This window comes from Catharus ustulatus, chromosome 25, assembly GCF_009819885.2.
Source record: "Catharus ustulatus isolate bCatUst1 chromosome 25, bCatUst1.pri.v2, whole genome shotgun sequence".
Classification (NCBI taxonomy): domain Eukaryota; kingdom Metazoa; phylum Chordata; class Aves; order Passeriformes; family Turdidae; genus Catharus; species Catharus ustulatus.
Genome location: NC_046245.1, coordinates 5,757,233 through 5,773,768, shown reverse-complemented (window position 1 = coordinate 5,773,768; position 16,536 = coordinate 5,757,233). Strand labels below are relative to the sequence as shown.

The window sequence follows — 16,536 nt, the reverse complement described above, 5'->3', positions numbered from 1 at the left end:
CCAGTCTGGGCTGGGATGCCAAAGGCGCTTATGGGGCTCTCTCTCTTACCCCAGGAGATGTGTTGGGTGCAGTAATGCTTGCAGAGAGCCACAGAGCTCCCACTCCTCTCAGGAATTCCAGGCTAATGTAGGAGTTTCCCTGAGATCTCCACCTTCACAGCTGCCAGGTGGCTGTGGATGAACATGCTTAAGCAAGAAGCTTCAAGAAACACCCTAGAGCTCACCTTACCCTGGGCTCAGCCCACTGTGTGGCTTCACCAGCTGGTCATGGGCACTGGGTGCTATCTAAGGACACAATCACGTTTGGATTCCTTGGAGCCTTAGTTGCAGCAAGAAGATGTTGAGCGCAAAATCATTCTGTTAGTCACAGTTTATTAAAAAAAAAAAAACTGGACCAGCTCCAGTTTGATTGCAATAAGAGTTGTCTTCAGTTCAATGCTTCAGAGTGCCTGGCTGAAGTGCTGGGGCCATGCCACAGGCTGATACACATTCTCTGCACCATAGGAACAGTTTTTTCCTGTTCCCCTTCATCTTGCTGCTACATGCCACAATCATCTAGTGCTTACAGGCTTGGGAGCTCCCAGCCTTAACGTTGGCATTGGGGAGCCACATGCTGGGACCCCCTGCAAAGCCACCTGGGGTAATTTTGCCTTGGAAGCTCTGTAGGTGATGAGTTTTTGCTGTTCTGGGTTCTGTGTTTCCATGGATCCCTCACTCCCCTGTCTCAGTCTTTTGGCAAACCCAAGGCCTTAATCCCTGGATTCCTCATCTTGGATTATCAGAGACTCTCGTGTATGTGTGCACATGTCAGTGCTTCTTCCATGTCACCTCCTTTACAGCTGTGAGCTTGTGGCTAACTGTGCCTCCCTCTGAAATCCCACTCAAAGGCACCTCTGAGTCCATGGAGAGAGTTCTTGGGAGCAGTCTGAGAAACGTCTGCTGAAAACCAGGAGAAGACAACCCACTGCTGCCCAGTGTGCACTTCTACCAGCTGCACTTCACCCCCGAAGTGATGCCCATGCTTGCACTGCCACAGTCTGTGTGACAAATGCCCACCAAGGAGGGGCAGGTCTCTCAGGGCAGGTTTCCCATCAGTTCAGATGCTCTTTTAATGCCAAATCCATGTGGTGAATTGCTGCCATACCACCCCCCTTGGGAGTCCTTTTGTCCCATGCCCATGATAGCACCAGCAAGGGATGCACCAGCCTTTGTCCAATGCTGCTGCCTACTTCCAAGAGCCTGGGCGAGCCTCCATCCTGGCAGGTGGATCAATGAGTTTTTCATTATTTGCTACTTGATCTAAATGTGTCTCAGCTTGAAAAATCTCTCACTCCACCTGGATTCAAGTGTGAGCTGTTTGGCTGAGCCCAGGCAGCTCCTACTGCCAAATATTCTAGGGTAAAACAGGAGGAAGCTGAGGCTGAAGGAACAGCCAGGCTCCAGGGCAGTTTGGTAGGGGCCTGCAAAACAGAAACCAGCCTGAGAATGTTTGTCATTGGGATGAGAACACACAAACATTTCAGAGGAAGGGGAAGGGAGAGAGATCTGATAAAATATGTTTGTTCCTTTAAACAAATGGGAAAAAAGAAAATGATGTTGCCTGCAAGAAAACTTGGTTATGACTTTTAGAGCAGAAAAGAAGCCTGAGATCAAAATGAGAATCTTATGGGAGAAATTTCTCTTTGTAACATGAAAAGAAGTTTGTGCCCAGATGGTTTTCTCCATCAGATGTTAACAGTTTCTGGTCATGCTGCCTTATCTACAGCTGGTGGTGCCAACCACTTTGAGCTCCTTTGGCACTGGATACTGCATTTGGCAAAGACAGGGTTGGGGTCTGCACTGCTGTGGGATCACATGAAGGGGTACCACAAGAGCCTCATGGCCCAAACCCCTGTCTGCTGTGAGGGGACAGTGTGGGGACAAGGCAGTGCTGAACGCCAGGGAAGGTGTGAACTCCCTGGAGTTTGTCAAGTGTGACTGGACACCTTGTCCAAGCTGGGACCTGCTGACCAGCTGACTGCTATCACTGCCGTCAGGCAAGGAGACAGCAGAGAAAAGCAATCACCTGCTGTGTTTATATTTGGCTCTAGAGTGCTTTGTTTGGAGGCAGCGTAATGAAAATCATCCGAAGGAAGTTCTTTGTTGGTGAGAAAATTATGAACGACCAAAAAAGGGAGTTATAAAATAATTTGCTGTCCAAGCTGAACTCCAGAGTTACCCAACCACATGGCAATAATAGAAACAGGAGAGCTGGAAAGGTAAACACTTGAAAAGCCGTTCCTGTCTTCCATCCTGCCTTTTTTTATTCCCATGGTAAACAATTTTTAACAAGTGGAATTGCAACATCTCCAGTGCTTGTCAATTTGAGCTCAGCCCACACAATGTTATATTCTGCCCTGTAAATTACAGCTCAGCTGGTTTGATAGCAGCTCAAGGTACTTGATTCTGGGCTATAAACAACCCCTACGATGCAAAAACATGGGAATTCTTTAAGCCTTTGCTGTTGGAGCTAGAATCCCCAATCTCCTTGGTAAGGGCAACGGGCTTTTGGATCTAGGCCTCTTCCTTTTCAGGCCAGTGCCATGGAGTGAGGATGGGTTTGGGCAATCTCCATGGAAGAAGCTGTGCCCAGATGAGGACAGGTATGGCTGTTTTGTGGGCTGGCCTGCAGGCTGCTCTCAGCCATGCACTTCCACCAGAAAACAGCAGCAGCAAGTGTCCCACTGAGCCCTGGCAGGGTGGCACTGCCCAGGATCTCCTGCAGCAGCACAAGGACTCCCACTTGTCATGGGAGCAGGGAGCTCCTCTGCTGCCAGGTGAGCCCTTGCTGTGTTCTACTGAAAAAAATAACATAAATCACAGTGGCAGCAGAATCCCACACAGGCTGGGGAGAGAGGCTGCAGCCTGGCTGCTGCCTCAGGTGGTGAGAATTTAGAAACAAAAGCAGAAAAAATATCAAATCCCACAAGATTCATTCTGACCCACAATGAGAAACATGCAACAGATTCTAAAAAGAAAATTTTCTCTCCATGCCAATGATTTCTTATCAGAAATTTGGAATAAATATGATTTCCCCTCATCATTCATGCAGCACCCTCAGCCAAATTTGTTCAGTTTTCATTTGCCTTCCTTTTCCATTTAGTTTTTCAGTGAACTAAAAGGTCCTGGAGAACACTCTGAGAAACAGTCCAGCACAGGCAGTAGCTTCAGCTCTGGCAATGCCGCCTCCAAGGGGACTGAACATTTGTCTCACACAGAAGGGAAGAAGGTTGAGCTAGTGTTTAAATCCTGATTTAATGATGATGCTTGTCTGTATGGGCAAGGGAAGGGAAATTGTATCAACATCTGCACTGAACACTGGTGAAAGCAGATCTGGCAGGACAAAGGTGCTGATACCCATACTGATAACTGGATGTTGATGAACTGAAATGGGTGCAGAGAAGAGCAATAAAAATGATCCAAGGGCTGGGAAAAAATAGGATGGAGACATAGAGAATTCAATCTGTTTAGCTTATTAAATAAGATCAAGGGGATGAGTGCAGTGTAATGTATAGGATTCTTCCTGGTTAGAAACTGGGTACTAAAATGGTTCTGTGATTTAGCAGAGGAAAGAATAATAAGAACAAATGTCTGAAGTCAAAGCCAAAGAAAATTCAAATGGGAAAGATGAGCTTTTTTTTTTTAACACTAAGAGTGATTAACCACTGGAACAGACTACAAAGAAAAGTGATGGATTGCCATTGCTTTCATTTCTAATGACTTCATTTTTTTCTTCTCAAAAAGGACAAATGCAAACATTTTCCATCAATTATTTGCATTAGATGATTTGAACCAAGCTCAAATCTGACATCATATGAATTCTCCCCTGACCAGCCACTGCCATGATGAGCTCCCATCTTTATTGTGGCAAAATTGTCCTTTTCCTCAACTTGGCCATGGATAAGTAGAGAAATCTAAATAATAAATGGTGCAAATTCCATGGATTGTTTCCATTAATGGAGGACCAACATGAAACTTGTCTGGTGAAGAATAAAGCTCAATCAGAAGTGACATTCTCAGGATGAATTGGAGCACGATTTGCTTCTTCCTCAAGTGCTGGAGAAGGAAATCCACTTTTGCCAAGGCAGCGAGCTCGGTCCTCTGAGAGAAAAGGCACTTTTGCCAATTAAAAGGCTCATGAATGGGACCCAGATGTTCCAGGCAATATTGTTCTTAGTGATAATGAATTGCACATGCCTGGCACTCCCTGCCAACACCAAGGTTCCCAACAGCTTCTCAGAGAGGCACTGGTAACTCCCTTGCATAGGTGAGGGCAGGGATTCACAGGCTCACCCTGTACCAGACTGGGCTTTGTGGCAGCCCCAAGCCCCACAGATGTCAGCTGAAATGACTGGTGAGCAGCTTCCCTGAAAAGCAGGGACGTGCTGATATTTGCTCCTAGGCAAGGCAGACACTGAAAAGCAGTGATCCCTTCTGAAAGTCTCAGCCAGTTACACCAGAACAAGGACAAAATGGGAATGGGAACACAGGAGTCTTTCAAACAAGTTTTATCTTCCAGTCACTAAACCATTCTGTTAGAGAGAGAGTTGCATCATGTCCTTTAATGACAAAAAAACTGTAAGAAGGAGGAATTCTATTAAAATCCTTCATTTACTGTCTTCACACTTTCAGCTGGAAGGTGCTGCTGAGTGACCTTGACAATAAATTATCAGCTGATATTCAGATTGTGTGAATGTCACGTGCAGCAGAAGGGAGAACCCCTGGGCTAGTGGAAGGTGTCCCTGGCCATGGCCAGGGATGGGCTTTGAGGTCCCTTCCCACCCAAACCAACTGGGGATTCCATGCTGCAAACCAGGTAACTGGGTGGGGTCTGGAAGGGCTGAGCTGAGGGAAGGGCACAACAGGCAGTAAGAAATACAGCAATGCACAGAGGAGATGGACACAGAGCTCAAGAATTAGAGGGTGTTAAGCAAAACCAACTGGTAATGGCATGAGAACAACTTTTCCCAGAGTCCATTTTTTCAACCAGGTGTGCAAGGGGGAGGGCCAGGTTAGAGGAGTGGAGCTTCTCTTTTGCTCCCATTACGGGGCCAAATTGACTCCTGGAGGTTTCCAAGAGCTAAGGTGGACCCAGACAAGGAAGGATCCGGGTTTTGTCCCCGTTTGCTCTGACTTAAGGGGCTCTCTGCTATGTGATGAAAGTAAAACTACTTGAAGATTTTCTCTATCCAAGTCCCTCATTACAGGGCAAACCTCTCTGCTGCTTGGCCTGTTTTGGAAAGTTCACTCCAACTCTGTGTCCCACACACATCCCAGCACCTCTGCTGAGGGCTCCTTTGGTGACATCAGGAAAGAAGGGAACTGCAACCCACTGCAAAGATGGGGCAGCAAGGACACACCTGCAGCATGGGGGATCTCTTGGCAATGGAAGATTATACTTGAGGACCCCTCTGGGGAGTGGGACTGAAAGAGGTGCTGTGATTCCTGGCTTGTGACTTCTTGCTGAATTCAGCTGGCAGAGGAAATGAGGGACACTACTGAGAACTGCTGTCATGCACTTTATTGGACTGTCAGCACAGCAGCATGAGGGTTTCAGATGCTGACTGCTGAATGAAAAATCTCTTATGCTTCAGAAAGATGATGATTTTTGTAAAACAACCTTTACAAACCATGAGCTGAAAAGTATTCAGGATTGTTTCTGTGTACAGATACTAAGATACATTTGGTCCTGAATAGATCAGACTGGAAGGTAACCACCTATTCCCATGAGCTATCCTGATCAAATATCCACCTCTCTTCTCCCATCAAAGCACAGTGCCAGCATCCCAGCACATGGAGCCCTTGTTATTAAAGCTGGGAAAGGATGGTGCCAATTACAGAGATTCATGGATTTCCTGATGAGTGATGTACACGAGGCTCTGTTCTGAACAGCCTGCAGCCCTAGTGCGAAGCCTGAAGCAGCAATAGATGGGAATAAGATCAGGGAATTCCTCAACAAAGGTGTAATTTATTAGCAGACACTGAACCTTTAAAGTATTCCAGATTGAGGCTGGGATACTCTGATGTCAGTGCTTGTGGCAGGATGGTGAAATGGTTCTGCCTAGGGCCCAAGGTGTGTGGAGGAGAACAGCACAGCTCTGCACCTGGCAGGCTCCTGCCTCATCTGTGCTCAGCCATGTCCCTCAATAATGACCAGGCTGTACAGGAGGGATTCCCCTGTGCTCAGCCATGTCCCTCAATAATGACCAGGCTGTACAGGAGGGATTCCCCTGTGCTCAGCCACGTCCCTCAATAATGACCAGGCTGAACAGGAGGGATTCCCCTGTGCTCAGCCACGTCCCTCAATAATGACCAGGCTGAACAGGAGGGATTCCCCTGTGCTCAGCCACGTCTCTCAATAATGACCAGGCTGTACAGGAGGGATTCCCCTGTGCTCAGCTGTGTCCCTCAATAATGACCAGGCTGTACAGGAGGGATTCCCCTGTGCTCAGCCACGTCTCTCAATAATGACCAGGCTGTACAGGAGGGATTCCCCTGTGCTCAGCCATGTCCCTCAATAATGACCAGGCTGTACAGGAGGGATTCCCCTGTGCTCAGCCATGTCCCTCAGTAATGACCAGGCTGTACAGGAGGGATTCCCCTGTGCTCAGCCATGTCTGCCCTTGCCTTTCCTCCCTCAGGGGCTCACTCCTGTAGCTGGCAGTTTCCAGTGTTTATAGCAGCAGATACCTGCAAATGCAGACATTTGCAGAGGAAGGCACACGTGTCATCTGCACCTTGCCAGGGAATGTCTTCTCTCAGCTTGGCTGTCTTCTGGGAGCATTGCTTGTCAGCTCGGTGGGTGAGTCTGGAGCAGGGACATATCCCTGGCTGGGACACAAGAGGGACACTGGGTGACTTTCCACTGGTGATGTGTTGACAAGGGCTTGCATGGAAGCATGGGAGAGATTTATGGGGCTAGTTCTGCCAAACACTTGTGATCCCACAAAAATGCAGCATCGTGTCCCACAGAGCCTGGCAGGATCACACATGTGTTCCCTTCCAATTGTATGTGGTGGGACATTATTCTCTCCCTTGTGACCTAATGGTCAATGACTTTTATTTCTGAAGCTTGCCTGTTTAATTAAGGAGTTGCTTCTTGCCCACAGTATGGGATGAGCCGGAATGAAAGCAGCATGCTTTGGAGGCTGAAATGAAACCCCAAATGTCAGCTCACCCGCTGAGTGAGCTATTAAAGCTGACTGAAGTGGTTGCATTATGGTGGCCAGGGGTTGCCTTGCAGAATGAGCATTATTGTGGGTGAAAACTACTTTTTTGATTTTTCTCAAGTTGCTTTTTGCTTTTTCTCCTAAATAAGCCTTTATGCTTTGTCTAAACAGATGAATTTGATGCTTAATAAAACTCTGAACTGTGCTTTGTCCAAGCACTTTCTATGCTGGATGGTCTCAGTAAACACTTTAAATTTTGAAAAGGAAATAATTGCTGAACTTTCACTAAGGCACTACATGCTGAGGTTACTTAACACCCTGGTATCAGTATAAATTACAAAACTAGAGGTGGCATTTCATGTGGATAGAGGAGCTCTAAAGCAGTTGGCAATCACACCCGAACTTGCTAATCAACACCAAAGAAGTAAAAAATATTTGATTTGCACATGCCAAGTTCCTTTTAAAGGGAAGATAATCTGCAAGCCTCTGTTGATAGAAGGATGCCCCTCCTGAGCAGCTGCCAGAGGGATCAGTTCCCTTTCTGATGGCAGCTGTCGGTGGTTTGGTGTCTCACTGCCCATGGAGTGAGCGTTTCTGTCCTGGAGCAGCACTGCTCTCCAAGGCTGGCCATGAAAAGCTTACAACACAACTTGGACAGCACACCTGAGCTGCAGATGTACCACAGCCATGCAAATAAGCTTGGACAAGGTATTGGCATTTGACCTTTGGTTTAAAATCGTACTTGGTAATAAAAGGGAGTGAGGGGGGAGGAGAAGGAGTTAGTTGGTAGGTTTTCTGAGAAATTAAAATATTACTTTTGTGACCTGACTGCAAATTGTTGCAATATAATTTTTTTCATGTTGCTAGAAATTCCTGTAGTTTTAACACAAGAATTGAAGAGAGGAAAAGAAATTAAAAGGTTTGGCTTGAGTCTTCAAGGAAAACAATCTGGTTTTTGTTCCCAGTTACTGATTTTTTTTTTAGATCCAAAACATTTCTCGAATTATATCAGGGAGCTTTGTACCTCTTCATTGAAAAGTGAGGAAAATATGGCAAAAAAAATCAGAAGAGACATTTTTAGCATTTCATATCAAACTAAGGGGATTCCCCGCCTCTGAACAAAACCTCTGCCCCTCGCCCCAGCAGCAAGACGGGATTCCCGCAGGAGGAGGAGCCCGTGGGCAGCACTTGTCCCGGCCGAGGGAATTAGAAGCGGAGAAGGCTTACAGCACCACGAGGCTGCTGAGGTTCTGGAAGGCGAAATCGGGGATGTGCCAGATCTGGTTGAGGGCCAGGGTGATGGCTTGGAGCGCTGGCAGGTGGTTCAGGGCTCGCACAGGGATCTCGGTCAGGGCGTTATCGTCCAGCCACAAGTGACGCAGGGACAGCAGCCCCTCAAAGCTCCGGTCGGGCACCACGGAGATGAGGTTGGCATCCAGGCGGCTGGGGGAGAGAAAGAGCGTGGGGATCAGTGACAGCCGTGCCCGGGGACACAAAAACAGCGTGGGGATCAGTGAGAGGGGACACAGAAACAGCGTGGGGATCAGTGACAGCCCTGCCCGGGGACAGAAACAGCGGGGGGATCAGTGACAGCCGTGCCCGGGGACACAGCGTGGGGATCAGTGAGAGCCCTGCCCGGGGACACAAAAACAGCGGGGGGATCAGTGAGAGGGGACAAAACCAGTGTGGGGATCAGTGACAGCCGTGCCCGGGGACAGAAACAGCGGGGGGATCAGTGACAGCCGTGCCCGGGGACACAGCGGGGGGATCACAGTGTGGGGATCGGTGAGAGCCCTGCCCGCAGGGAGCGATCGATGTTTGCGGAGATTGAACTGGGCTGTAAATAGTGATGAACACAAGGAGGTGTCGGTGCCGCTCCCGCCGTGCTGGGCGATCCCTGCCCACCCCCAAGGACCATCCCTCCTCCATCTCATTTGGGGGCAGCTCCTGAGCCCTCCGGCACTCGGAGCATCAGAGCTGGGCTGGGCTGGCCGTGGAAGTGCCCGAGCAATCCCTGCCCAAGCCGCTCACACCTGCGGTGTGCGGGACCCGGCACGGAGCCACGCTCCGTTCCAGAAGGAAAGGATCTGTCTGGAAATGGGAAATGTGTCACAGCCCTGCTCGGGGTCCTGGAGTCACACCCCATGTCCCATGTTCCTGCTCTGCTATCACGCTTTGCACCTTTCCTCCCCCTCCATTTGCCAATTGCTTTTTTTTAAATCATCATGGAAAGCTTAAGGCGGTTGGGTTTGATTTTAATTTGGTGAGAAACTTTAATTTTGTACACTTGTTTTTTGTTTCAAAACAGAATGACAAGCCAAAAATATAAAGGTTATTATGGAAAAAAGTTTAAAACTTAGGTTGGGGAATCATCTCTCTAAAGACCTTTTATTGCAGTGATGGTGAGCAGGATACAATGTCTTATCTGCAGATTTTGAAACCAAATTACAAGAAGAAAATACTTCAGATTTGGACGAAATACCAGGAACCAATTATATAAAATTTTAATTTCCATCCACAGCCAACAGAGCTTATTTTATTTTTCCAAGCTATCTAAGGCAGAGATCTCTGAATTCAAATTGGAAAGAGGAAGCACTTTGTTTCTTATCAAAGCATGAGAGAAGGAAGTTAACAGAGCTGTCATGGCCAAGCCCTCAAATCAATGATCTTCCAGAAAGGAATGTGGTAAAGAAATTAGTATTCTTGACTATATAAAGTATTATTTTTGATAAAAGTTGAACACTAGAGTAAACAGACACTCTCACCCCCAGGCACGACCCTTCTTCAAGGAGTACCAACATTTCTTAATTCACAAAACACTGCAAGGAACTGCAGGAGGAGGAGACCATCACAAATGGGAGCAGGGAAGGGGCTGGGTGCAAGCCTTGCTCTGTGTAAGGGGGTGTGGGAGGTGTTTCCTGGGTCAAATTCTCAGATATTCCTGGGAAACAGACCTTCCCTACATCACAGAAAGAAGCATTTCCTGCCTTGCCTGGCCTCACCTGGATGGACAAATCTGGAGATTTGTACCTGGTTAAGAAGTGCAGTCAAACCTTCCTGAGATGCTCAGGAAAATGTCCTTGAAATGCAGAGTACCAGCTCTGGCACAGCATTATCTTAGACTAGAATGATAACCCAGGGTGGGCTAAATTCCTGTTCCATTACTCCCATTTTGCTAGCACCTCAGAGGGTGCTGAGGGCCTGGCACAGGGTGCCCAGAGAAGCTGTGGTAGCTCCTGGATCCATGGAAGTGTCCCAGGCCGCTGGATGGGATTTCTACTTGTGATAGTGGAAGGTGTCTCTGTCCATGACAGGGGCTGGAATGTGGGTTTTGAGGTCCCTTCCAGCCCAAACCATTCTATGATTCTGTGATTCAATTTTCCCAAATTTCAATACTCTTGCATTGCTGCAAAGGTGCATTTTCTGGTGCAAGGCTGTTCAGTTGAGAGGATTACAAATGCACATCACACCCAAAGCTCCATTCCCACAGGTTTTGTGTCTTTGCTCAGAGGGCCAACATAAGACAATGGATTTTGATTTTTCCTGTTGAGAGAGTGGGCATTGCAAGTTCTGCCCCAATTTATTTACTGATTCCCAAACTACAAACAAATCAAAGAAAAACATCATTCATCTTCTCGAGACAACAACTCCAAAGAATAAAGATCAGAAAAGCAAATGCTGCAGCAGCTCAGAATAAGGCTAAGGATTCTATTTGAAAATTTTATCAAAATGTTTTGGGACAAACAAGAACCTTTTAGAGCAAAATTAAAACTTCTGCACAAAATGTTAATCTTTGCTTATTTTTTTCCATTCCATCCTTGGCACAAGATTTCTGTTAGGTTTTGGCATCATTAACAGTTTAAAAAAAAAAAAGCAGCAATCCTTCCTTTTCCTAGAGATATTATTTAATCCAAATCCCTGTAAGTTCACTGAAATATGTTTTAAAGTGAGCACTTGGTATTAAGTTTAATTAATTAAAGAACAGACAATGAAAATACACATGAGAATAGTTATAATTTCTCAAACCCAAACAAAGCTTTCAGAAGTGGAGATGCTAAACCAGAGCTGAGGGCTGGTATGCCAAGCTGAGCTGGGACAGGGACAGGGACAGGGACAGGGACAGGGGAGCGAGGTGGAGCCCATGGCTGTCCAGCTTTTCATCTCACTTTGCTCATGAACTGAGGGTGAAGCCTCAGACGTGACCCACAAGTTTTCAGTGAGGTGGTGCCCCAGGAGTTTAATTTCTTATTAATTCTTCATTAATGCTGATGGATTTGCTCTGTGGCTGTTTAGCAGCACCCAGGAAAGGCCCTTTTTCCCCTAGGGATGTCCATAGGTGTGGGAAGTGCAGCACAGGTCCTTGAGGGAGGTTTTAGGGGTACTTGGACACCCTTTGTGTCTTTGTGGATCCCTGTGGAGAGGACATCAGCAGGAACGTGGATCCAGCCAAGGAATTTGTTACCACTCCTGGATGGCTTCTGGCTGTGGGCATGCTCGTGTGTCCACAGCTCTGTATCTCCACAGCAGTGAAGGGGTCACCTGTGCAGGACTCACATGAACCCCAACCCTCCTGCTCCTCACCTCTGCCTGCTGACCTCCTGGCAAGGTGTGAATGTGTGGCAGCTGCCCGTGAGGAGCTCTGGGGTTGTGTTCTGGGGAGGTGTTGGGAAGCTCCAGCCATGTAATTACTGTCAGTCTGCTCCAGAGTGTGGAGATCAGAGCTCAGTCAGATTCCTCAGTGGAGCAAAAGTGAGACCTTCTCCTGGTTACAATGAGCTGGACCTGAGAAGTCTCAGAATCAGCAACCTGCTTGGACCAGAGCACAGCAAGATACACCTATCTGGAGCCAGGCAAATTAAAATTAGGAGCAGGGAAGTGCCCAGGTGAAGGCATTTCACATGCAGCACGATGAGCAGGACTCCTTGTGTGCCTTTGCAGCACTGAAGAGGGGATGGGGAACATGGGCTCAGTAACAGCTGCATTCCTGGCACCAAGAGATGGTTAATTGCTCCTCAGGGAGCTGCTGGCTCTTTCTGGAAGAGATGTGCATTCTTTCTAATAAAAGCTGTGCATGTGGGGATTGCTAATTGCTATGGCTTTCAGACAGCTCTCTACTCTCTTCTGGAAGCAGAAAAGCTGAAGTTCTTGGCACAGAGTTGTTAGTAATTATATCAATTATACTAAACAAAAACCAACCCAACAGTTCTCTCCTTTCTTCAGTGTGTGACTCTGGCTCCGTAAGTGTTTTGTGTTATGATTTATACCTGAGGTAATTGGGCTGATTAGTGGGTAAATGAGACAGCACAGGCCGGGGCTGGCTCCTCACCTTCCATGGAGATGTTTTAATCTTTATTTCACCAAATCACTCAGTTGGTTTTCCTTGTAAGCTTTAACCCTTTGCTGGCTTGCAGAGGAAGACGCCTCTTTCATGGAGCTGCTGGATGCCTTAGGAGAGGGACTCATCCCACGCCTGCTGCCAAGCAGTGCTGTGACTCTGGAGAGAGGATCACACACAGTGACTCCAGATGTCAGCATGGACAGGATTTCCAAGTGACTTCACGGGCTCAAGCAAGGCCCTGCAGAGCCTTGGCCTGTCTGTTGCATGCAGAAGGAGGTGATTTTAAGTGGGACATTCAAGAACAACAGCTTATGAAAACCAGCAGCTGCTGAAAGTCTCCGCTTCTGGCTTTAGAGCTGCATCTGCTGCTGAGAGTTACAGAGTGTTTATATGACTTCAACATGACACTGACTCAAAAGTCCTAAAAGTGCCTGCAGTCACCTCAGACTTTACTCCCCAACAACTCCGTTTCCTCTTTTAGGGGCTACAGGTGTAGTGAGAGATGGAGCTGCCTGGAAGAACATCCAAAGTCCACTGGTTCTTTTTCCCTCAGCAGATGGTCACATTTGTGCAGAGCCATGGTGAGAGGAGCAGCTCAGCACCAAATGTGAGTGTGCCTGAGCCTGCCCGTTGCTTCCTTTGCTGCTGCTGTGGGGTGACAGCTCTGGGGAGGCAGAAGAACCTGTGTGGAATGGCAAAGGGAAGTGTTTCCTTGGGCAGGACATTTTCAGGTCGGCTTCATACTGAAGGGAATGTGTTTTGGAAGAGCCCCTTCGTTGCTTTTAATGTTGTCTGTGTTTGATAAATGCATGGGGAGAAATCAACTGCCTTCTTGCCAGGAGCAGTCCAGAGAGAATGGTGGGGTCAGGAACACTTCTAGAAGGAACCAGGCAAATAGGGAAGTGCTTTTCTAAGGAGAAAAGGTCAAGAGTGGGAGATTCCTCCTTTCCAATGAGCAGAAGACAAGGGAAGGCCACCAGTGCAGCCACTGGGGAGGTCTGGCCAGGGCTGGGGTGTGTGCAGTCCTCAGTGCAGTGAGGTTTGTGTTAATCCTGAGCTACGATCTGAGATCATGCGTTTTCTGTGTCACAGACCCGGCAGTTTCTAAGAACTGTCTTTTCCCAAGAAATGCTTTCAGAGGATGTCCAAGTGTGTTTCCAAGCTGTTGGTAACATAACTGGCAGAATAACCAAAATAACCAGGGGATAACTAGAACCAGTCTCTCTGTTCCCTCACAGATGTGCAAATCTCAGCCTGACTGACAGAAACAAATTTACCCATATTACCATTTCCTTCTGGTTGTGAAGCATTTGCAGGGGGAGCTACAGCCCCGGACCAACAGAAATGCTCAGTACCATGCTGTCAGGAGATATCCCAAATTTTGCTGTTGTTCTTCCTTCCTCACACACATCAAGGCCAGTAAGAGCTTTCTGTCTGCATGCCTCAGCCACTCATGTCAGTACTGGCCTGCAGCAAACACTGGGGTGTTCCCTACAGCACAGTCACCTCAGGGCACTGGCACCTCCAGCTGCAGTCCATCCTCACAGTATTTTTGCAACATATTGGGCTGTTATCTCCCTTGATAAAGCTGGACATGACTTGCCACTGAAGATCATTTGCAGCACTGGGTGGTGCAGGGCTGGGCTGATCTCTCTCCAGATCGGGGAGCTCCTCTGTGCCTCTCTGTCCACAGCAGAACACGGGACATAAAGAAAGGACATTCTGGAGGGAGAGCTGTGGCCACTGAAGGTGTGAGGGCTGAGCCAGCAGCACAGGGAGGAAGTGCTGGTTGCCCACCCCTGCCACCCCACCCCTGAGACACAAGAGAGGAGCTCCTGTCTCCCTGGCCCCAGCGTACACGTGTGTCAGCTGAACAGAGCTGAGCTCACCAGAAATGTCTAATTGGTGCCTTCAGGCAATCGTGTCTCTCTTCCTGTCTGAGTTTATCTTGAAAGGCTCGATTGAGTTACCTCCTCTCCCATAATAGGATCTAAGTTCCTTGTAGTAACATAAGAAGGAGATGATGTCACTGCAGCTCAACTCCTCCAATAACTTACTAACGACTGGGGCCAACACCTCAGCTTCTTTCTCAGGCAAAGCTCCCAGACTGAGTCAGTACCTGGCTGGTGAGCTCCCGGGGAATTGCTGTGCAAGGAGCTGAGGGCATGGCCAGGGAGGATGGCTCAGGGTCACCCTGCTCGAGGCCGCTCTGTCCCCCCCTGCCACACTGCCCTGCAAGCCAGCTGCACACGTGCTGCTCTCTGTGCCTTGCTGAGGAGGGTCTGGGTCTCTGAGCCTGCCCAAAGAGCCCAGGGGAGGAGCAGGGCTCTTCTGTCAACCCACTGGGATAGGACAAAGGCAGCCAGGAACCGCAGTACTCACCTGGAAAGGGGAAAACTGAGTTGAGTTTCTGCCTGCCTGTTATGTCTTTGCTGCCATAATGCATTGTAGATTCGGTGGGAGAATGGAGCTGTTGGAGTGGTCCCAGAGGAGGCCGTGCTGAGGGCTGGAGCCCTTGTGCTCTGGAGACAGGCTGAGAGAGCTGGGGCTGCTCAGCCTGGAGAAGGCTCTGGGGAAACCTCAGAGCTCCTTCTTGTGCCTAAAGGGGGACTATAAGAAAGATGGAGACAGACTTTTTGGTAGGGTCTGTAACAATAGGACAAGGGGTGGTGGTTTTAAACTAAAAGAGGAGAGGTTCAGACTAGGTATAAAGAAGAAATTTTTTATGGTGAGATGGTGAAACACTAACACAGGCTGCTCAGAGAAGTGGTGGATGTCCCTTCCCTGGAAACATTCAGAGCTGGATGGGGCTCTGAGCAGCCTGGTGTAGTCGAAGATGTCCCTGCTCATTGCAGAGGATCAGATCAGATGACCTTTAAAGGTCGCTTTCAACCCAAAGCATTCTGTGATTCTGTGAATGACACATTATTGCCTGGTAGGCCAGCTCCTACACCTGGGATCTCTGCCGTGCCACAGAAAGGCTCTCAGCCCTCAAGCAAGACTCACAAGTGCTGCCTGGCTCCATTTCCAGCTGGAAACTTGTGGAAACCATCCCGGCAGTGAATGAAGGTTCAAGACACAAACATGTTTGCAGTTGGCTGTGGAACAGGACCTGGTGAGAAAGTTTGCAGGGCTCTGTTTGGACTGCTGTGAGTCTTCACTCCTGACTCAATGGGGCATGTTTCTGTGGGAAGCTCTCCATGAGGGATGCTCAGGAAATGAAATCAGAGCAATACCTAGACTCCACACAAAGTGCTTTTGGTGTAGACAAGAGGGCTTTGTTATCCCCAGTTGCAAACACCTCCAAAACCCCTCAGGTCAGAACGGTACAAGAAGGATTGCCAAAATCCCTGTGCAGCTATAGAAACTACTGAAAGCTGGGCAGCTGTGCCAGCTCCCCAACCAGCCTCTCCCTGGGCCCTGGCATTGCCCCCTTGGCCATGGTGCCAGGCTCAGGGAAATGGAGAAGGCGCAGGAAGCAGCTGGAGGCTGAGCTGAGGGGCTCAAAGGCTCACCAGGCAGTGGGGCTGCATATTTGCTGGGAAACATGGTGCTTGTCAAGCATAAGGCAGCTGGAAAAGAGAGGGAGAGCAGCCCTTGGGACAGAAGGAACAGGACGTGCTGTATTGTGGGGAGAGGGGCTCTGGACAGAGCCACACTGGAGTGCAGGGTCCAGCTCTGGGGCCCTCAGCAAAGAAACACATGGGGATGTTTGTGTGGGTACAGAGGAGCCCATGGAGATGCTCTGAGGGCTGGAGCCCCTCTGCTCTGGAGCCAGGCTGGGAGAGCTGGAGAGGAGAAGGCCTCAGAGCCCTTTCCAGGACCTGAAGGGGCTCCAGGAGAGCTGGAGAGGGACTTTGGGCCAGGGGGAATGGCTTCCCAGAGGGAAGGGTTGGATGGGATATGGGGAAAGAATTTTTGGCTGTGAGGGTGGGCAGGCCCTGGCACAGGGTGCCCAGAGAAGCTGTGGCTGCCCCTGGATCCCTGGAA

The 16,536-nt window shown here is 48.6% G+C and overlaps 1 protein-coding gene across 1 annotated transcript in view; it reads right to left on the bottom strand.

The window, feature by feature from the left end:
• Positions 1–16,536, bottom strand: part of LGR6 (leucine rich repeat containing G protein-coupled receptor 6) — a 143,044-nt gene that overhangs the window by 40,063 nt on the left and 86,445 nt on the right. The window contains exon 5 of the mRNA XM_033079937.1: positions 8,436–8,651. Within this exon, the coding sequence (XP_032935828.1) occupies positions 8,436–8,651 (216 nt within the window). The remainder of the gene's footprint in view (positions 1–8,435; positions 8,652–16,536) is intronic.